The sequence below is a fragment of the Rhincodon typus genome, chromosome 7, assembly GCF_021869965.1.
Source record: "Rhincodon typus isolate 14 chromosome 7, sRhiTyp1.1, whole genome shotgun sequence".
In the NCBI taxonomy this organism is placed as follows: Eukaryota; Metazoa; Chordata; class Chondrichthyes; order Orectolobiformes; family Rhincodontidae; genus Rhincodon; species Rhincodon typus.
In genome coordinates, this window is record NC_063338.1 from 12,871,687 (window position 1) to 12,878,837 (window position 7,151).

The 7,151-nt window shown below is 40.7% G+C and overlaps 1 protein-coding gene across 1 annotated transcript in view; it reads right to left on the reverse strand.

Annotated features, from left to right (window-relative positions):
* The window catches only part of LOC109928003 (flagellum-associated coiled-coil domain-containing protein 1-like), a 40,552-nt gene that overhangs the window by 23,077 nt on the left and 10,324 nt on the right, over window positions 1–7,151 (reverse strand). The window contains exons 5-8 of the mRNA XM_020528019.2: window positions 6,718–6,738; window positions 4,620–4,713; window positions 1,486–1,547; window positions 40–133 (exon numbers count right to left, since the gene is read on the reverse strand). Coding sequence (XP_020383608.2) covers window positions 40–133; window positions 1,486–1,547; window positions 4,620–4,713; window positions 6,718–6,738 — 271 coding nt within the window. The remainder of the gene's footprint in view (window positions 1–39; window positions 134–1,485; window positions 1,548–4,619; window positions 4,714–6,717; window positions 6,739–7,151) is intronic.

Consider the following 7,151-nt stretch of genomic DNA (forward strand, 5'->3'; position numbering starts at 1 on the left):
TTGTTGTTGTTCGTGTTTTGTTGTGTTTGTTTTAGTTTATTTTTTCTCTGCTTTCTCTTTCTGTGACTCCAGGATCTCAGCAAAGTTGCTCTGCATTTCCTCGATTTCGAGAGCGTGCATCTCCAAAATCTTTCTGAAATTAAAGTAAACCTGTATTAGTGTTATAAAGCGGACGTTGACCCCCCTCTGAGAACCAAAACCAAAACACCCAAAGAGGCACACCTCGCCCTATAATCTGTTACAAGAAGTGTGAAAAGGGGTGTAACCTGTCTTTCAGTAACTTCTAGTGGATAAATCAAATAAATCCCTGACGATCTCTTTACAATCAACAACTAACAATTTATTTATCTAACTCTAACAGAACAAATTAATTAAACTATTAACAAACCGAATAAACCCCATCTAACTACTAACGATTCCTGAATAAGATTCTAATGGTATACTGTTCCAATAAATATAAGCCCCACTGATATAACAAAACAATAGAATTTAGTCTCTCAAAGCTACAGCCAGGTTACGAATTCTGGAATGTTCTATTATCATCTTTGTCAATTCTTCTGTCAGGAATGCTTTCTTTATTAATTCTTCTATTAGGAATCTTAGCTAGGATTGCCATGGTACTGTTTTCTCTAATAGCTGAGAACTGTTATCTCTAGCAGATGGCAGTTAGCCTTGCGAATTTTCTAACTGTCCCCTTCTTTTACACCCCTGATGACATATCAGTTTCTGACAATTGATTGGTCTTAGGTTGTCAAAACCATCAGATGCAAATTTGATAGGTTTTTGGTATCTAAGTGCCTAGTTCAAATTGATTGGCTGAATTCAAAAACCTGTTGTCTCGGTAAAAATGCTGCTTGGCCAGCTAATATCATGGCCTTTTGTTACAAATGTTTCAATTTGGGGGTGTTCTCTGTACTTGCAAACTTTCAAGCTGCTCACAGACATCTCCAAGCATATAAAAAGCACAATTTTTTAAAGGGACCACACAATGCTTTTCCCCACTAGCTTGTTACAAACACCAAATTCTAACATCCTGCCTTCCAATCCACAAATACTCTACCCAACTTCGCAACAATCAGGAAGAATTGAGACCTTTCTACGTGTCTTCCCACCACTGAAGTCAGAAACCTAGATGTGTTTTCCATACCAGGATTGCCCCAACTCACCAAGGCAAGTCACACTTTCAACCCTGACAGGCAACTCCACCTTCTGCCACCATTATTCTGGTCGTCTTCAAGAGTGTATGCATTGGAGTGGAAAATCCAGCATATTGCCACAGTAAATGCAGCATAGGTCTGACTCCGTAATGGACCAGCCAAAGCACCTTCTTATTTCAACCTTCAGTCAATGCTTTCAGGTTAGATATGACACAACTTCCCACATACCGTATAACTACGTAACTATAGATCTTGATTGCATTATTCGCTGGAGCATTTTTAAAATCAGAATCACAACATCACCCCATGCAGTTATTTACAGTCCTACCTCAATTCCTCCTCATGCTTTTTCTGCATCATCAAGCTTGCTTCTCTGCCCTCAGCCTGAAACTGGAACCAACAACGTTTACATTGAATACACATTAACTTGTTGAATATTTCATGTTTCAGCAGCATTTACACAAACACACAGCATGCCACACAATACTTCAACAAGTGGTCTCATTTTCATTTTGAATTAACTGCAGCAAACAAAATTTGAGAGATGTAATGAGAAAGCATGGAGTGAATGAATATCAGCTTTTGCTTGATGTTTTGGAATAAATCTGAATGACTATCTGAGTGGGAACAAATTGCATTATATGGGAAAATAGGGATTCGGGGTGATGCTGAATTACAGTTAAAGTACAGACCATTCAGCTGATCAGATCTGTTCCAGTGTTTCTGCTCAGTGTAAGGTTTCATCCACACCTACTTCTTCACAGCCTGTTAGCATATTCTTCCGTTCATTCCTCCTTCATCTATTTGTCTAGTTTCCCTTTACAGGAATTTTCACTTCACCACCACTACTCCTGAGTCCCACATTCTAACTACCATCTTGGCTAAATAAATTTCTTCTGAATTCTTTAATGGAATTGATTGTTAAATAATAAATTTATTGCCTCTTACTACGGATTCCACACAAGTGAAAACATCTCTATATGTACTGTACTAAACTTCTCCCTGCCTCTGGGCTCAAGTCCCACTGCTTCAGAGGTGTGTTATAACCTGTCTATGCAGGTTAATTAAACCAAACCCCTTCATAATTCTAAAGGTCTCTATTCAGTCGGCTTTCTCTAGAAAAAAACGAGATTTTTTGTTCTTTCCTGATAGTTCTAACCCACCAGTTCTGGCAAAATTGCTGGTTTCTCTCCACTAACTTGTTGAAATGGCTGGCTTCACATCCCTTGGTCCAATCTTGTCTTTACTCTCATACACTTTTCTAGCCAGAGCAAGGGGCAGCTTAAAGGGGTGAGGACCCAGATTAGAGTACTGCTGCCAAGTTCTGAGGCACATAAGTCAATTGAAGGATCCATAGAAATCATCTAACCCCACAGATGCGTTTTGATGTACATTGTGCAGTAAATGACCACATGCTTCAGTGTACCGGAAACTTAAGTGTTTCTGTTCCAATCCAACATGATTTATGCTGATGCTTATTATATTCAGTTTCCAGCACACAAGCAGCCTATTCAGCCCAACTGGTCTATGCTGACGTTTATATTGTAGACCAGTTCCCCAGCCCAACATCATCCCACCGTATCAGCACATCCTTAGACCATATAGTCTGTGCAGTTAAGTAGGGAGTTCCAGCATTTTGACCATGTGACAATGAAGGAATGGTCACCTGGTCCAAGTCATGTGGTATATGAATTGGAGGGAACTTGCAGGCGATGGTGCTGACATGTTGCCCATTGGCCTTGTCCATCTTGGTAATGGAGATCATGGGTTTGGATGTTTCGTTTGAACAAATATTGGTGAGTTGCTCAGGTTTATTTTTTAGCTGGTACATAACCAGCATGGTGTGCCAATCAGTTGGGCTGCTGTATCCTAGAATGTGCCAAGCTTCTTTTCTGTTTTTAGAGCTCACACTCAGTGAGGAAGATGGAAAGCATTCTCTTACACTTGGTACTTTGTAGATGGTGGAAGGGCTTTGGGAGTCAGGGAGTGAGTTACTTGCCACAGAATATACAGTATTTGGCCTGTTCTGTACAATATTTATGGGATTAGCCTTGCTAGGTTTACAATCAATGGTTGTTCCCCAGGGTGTTGATGTAAGCAAACTGAATCTGGTAATACAGATGATTATCAGCATATCGTTAGAGGTTATAACATCTTCAATTTGGAGTCTTTGGAAACAATCATCTGGATCTTGGAATTTTTGGCTTCATAGAATTAAATTAGTTGTGCATTAAAAATAACGCCCATGACATTAGGGCAACAGGAGATTTCATATGTTGCTTTAGTTTGCAAATAGTTGGAAGGACACAGAAGAATATTCACAAAACATTCACAGACAACTGGTGCTTCTGAACAATAGATTTCCAGACTAGAGAGGTAACTGTGTATTCCTTTCTCCATTGTGTACATACTTAGCTTCCTCAAAGGCATCAAGGCGAGTTTCACATTTTAACCACCATGTTTGTCCCAGATTTTGTACCAATTTGATTCGGATGCCAAACAGCCCTAATGTCATGGGCGTTATTTTTAATGCACGACTAATTTAATTCTATGAAGCCAAAAATTCCAAGATCCAGATGATTGTTTCCAAAGACTCCAAATTGAAGATGTTATAACCTCTAACGATATGCTGATAATCATCTGTATTACCAGATTCAGTTTGCTTACATCAACACCCTGGGGAACAACCATTGATTGTAAACCTAGCAAATAATGCAACAGATTATCTTTCATTATGATACCTGTAAACCTTGGTAGAGTTAACACAAGAGATACTGTAATGTAGTACTTAGTTTCCACAGCATGAAGTAGTGGACGGATTTGCAGGCTGGCTAACAGTCTGATAAGCTACAGTGGTGATTTTCCTTCCATCTGTCAATTAGCTAAGTCAGCTAAAATATGATGCAGAACAATACCAAGAGCAGGTTCAATTCAAACACTGGCTATAGCAGCTCATGGAGACTGGCTTCCCTTCCTTGCTCTGTGCTTGATGTGGAGTGGTACCCCTATAGCTTGGAGAGAAATGCCCGTGGTCCTTTGTGGACTACAGCTAAAATTACCATGCAGACAGAAAGTGTAATTAACCCCATTATGGATTGAGGATTCACAGTCCATGTTATGAGGGCCTTCGCCCACAAGACACAGATATCCCAGTCCATGTCAAACAAGCATTCAAAGGTGGAGATCCACATTCTACTTTACAGGACTGCCCAGAACATGGAGTTTGAACTCCTGAATCAGACACTCATTAATCCGTAGTTATCCCTAACTGAGTCTTACTTTTACCAATTGACAAAACCCCTTGAAACAATGATATTACAATCCATAGAGGGGACTGGAAGTCAGTATAATGTGATGAATATTTCACGCTTCAGCACTGATATCCTTGCCTCTGAAGTGTAAAAACTGGGGCACAGCAGACTTTGGTCCATTCACAAACAGGTAGAGAGCTCTTTAACTCACCCTGTTTACAATGCTCATTTGCTTGATACTTTCCTGCTCCAGTAAGTTCACCAGCTCGGTGATCTGCTTCTGCAGGTCTGTGACAAGCTGCTCTCTGGAAAGCACAAGATTTGAACATTTAATCAAGGGTGCGGATTTCAAGGTAGCTCAGATCAGAAATTTAAGATCCAAGTAGAAACTGAGCTACACAGAAGAGAGGGGCAAAGGTGCTCAACCATATTCGGGCAGGCTGCACCACCGTTCAGGTGGGTCTCACTTTCACCACAACGTACGCAGTGTAGTGCGAGAAAATGTGGGTTAATTGATGTGTTGGAAGTCGATGGCTCAGGGCATTAAGTGAATGAAAACCTGTGAGAGACAATGCAACAATTTGGCTCAGGCCTCATTCAGTCCTTGGTCTACACTGAGGAAGCGGAGTCCAGCTGAAATGGGCCTCAAGTCATTGAAGGGAGCAAAGTTGGCTTGTTCTTTATCCATTGGTAATAAAATCTCATTGTGGTATAACTCTCTTTCAGTAGTAAAATATCCCAAGGTGTTTCATAGCTGCACAATCAGGTAAAAGAAACCGAGCTGTAGAGGGAGATCTTGGAATGGTTTGGTCAAATAGAAAGGAGTTAAGGACTGCATTAAAATTAGGAGATGAAGGAAGAGAGGTTGAAAGAAAGAATTTGAGAATCCAAGGCCTGGACCGTTAAATCGGCATGCAGGGCTGGATGTTAGCTAACTCAGAAGAAGGGGAGAGGTCGATAGAAGTGATGGCGAGGTAGTGCTGGCTGTCATTGGAGTAGTTGATCGCTTTGTGAGTTGTAAGGTCATTCAACTCATCATAACTGGAATAGCATTTTGAAAGAGCTAGCCAATTAATTCCACAATCCAGTCTCTCCATGACTTTATCAAATTAGCCTTCTTCAGATACTTACTATGTACCTTTTAAATGTTCCTGTGGTGTCTGATTCTACCACCATTTCAGCTTGCATTCATAACTTATTAACTCTCTCAAGAATGTTCTTCTTGTTTCTCCTCTAATTCTTTTGCAAATTATTTTATATCTGAACAGTCTGACCCAATTGCCAGAGAACAAAAACAAAAATAACTCTCCAAATGCATGACATCCTTCCCAACATGCCAGGACTGGGATTGGGCTGAGGTCTACTGGACCCTTACGTGGGTTTAGTGTGATTTACTCGTTTTTATACTTATTGGCCCTGTTTAAAACACTGAGTGTAATTGAGTGGTCTGCCACAGTCAAAGATTTGGGAATACACAGCAGTCCTTGCCCCACCCCCATGAGCCTCTATTCCCGCATTCCTCTGCGAATAGGAGCAGTTGATTATACTGCTCTTCTTAGTGGCACAGTGGTGAGCATGCTACTTCAAAGCGCCTGGGATTCTGGTTCAATTCCACCCTTAGGCCACTGTGCAAACTCCAGACAGACATTCTCCCTACGTCTGTGTGGGTTTTCTCTCACTGTCCAAAGATGTGCAGGTTGGATGGATTGGCTATTCCAAATTGCCCATTGTGCCCAGGAATGTGTATGTTAGGTGGATTAGCCATGGGGAATGCATGGTTATAGGGATAGGGTAGGGGAATGGATCTGGGTGAGATGCTTTTCAGAGGGTTGGTGTGGACTAGATGGGCCAAATGGCCTTTTTATGCTCGAGAGGGATTCTGTGATTTTTATATTGTTGCTTTAGTTATACACATCAGATTGCATCTGCCACTTATTGCCCATGTCATCAGTCTCTCTATGTCCTCCTGATATCCATTACTGTCACAATTTAGTTCCTGTGCTGTGAAGTTCTGAATTATTCAGGAAATTTGAAACTGTGCTCTGTATACAGAAATCAAGGTCATTTATAAGGAAAACATTTGTTCTTATACCAATCCTTGGGAAACCCTATTGCATTCTCCTGGGCAGTGAGAAAAATATTTATTCACTCCCATCAGCCTTCCAATTTCATACCCAAAACTACTGACATCTTTTTAATCTAATTTCTGAATCTGGTGGAAGAGGGAGGTTGATGAAAGGAATTCAATTTGTTGGGTCAGAGTTAATTGGCATTTTGAATAATGACTTGTTCTGGATACAAATACTCACGTCTGGCTTTCAGATGGAGGCCTGAAAAGTTAAATAAAAAATAAATGAATTAATGGTGGAAAGTGAATCTAAAGTACCACTCATAAACTCCAATCTTCTGCATCATTGAGATTTTGCTTTTTAACGTCAGCAACAGAAATAACGTCAGACCTGACACACTCTGGCTCCCCTTCACAGAACCCTGAAGACCATAATTTAAAACATGATGAATGAAACATACCCTGCTTAAGGCAAGTTTACACATCATGTGAATGAAACACAGTAATTAGTAAGCACAAATGTAGGGCTTAGATAGATATAGCAAGCAAATGGAGATGGAAACATAAAGGAAGCACAGGGAGACTGGGCCAGATACAGCAAGCTGTACAGTACAGGGAGACTGGGACTGGGACAGGTACAGCAAGCTGTATGGCACAGGGTGACCGGGACAGGTA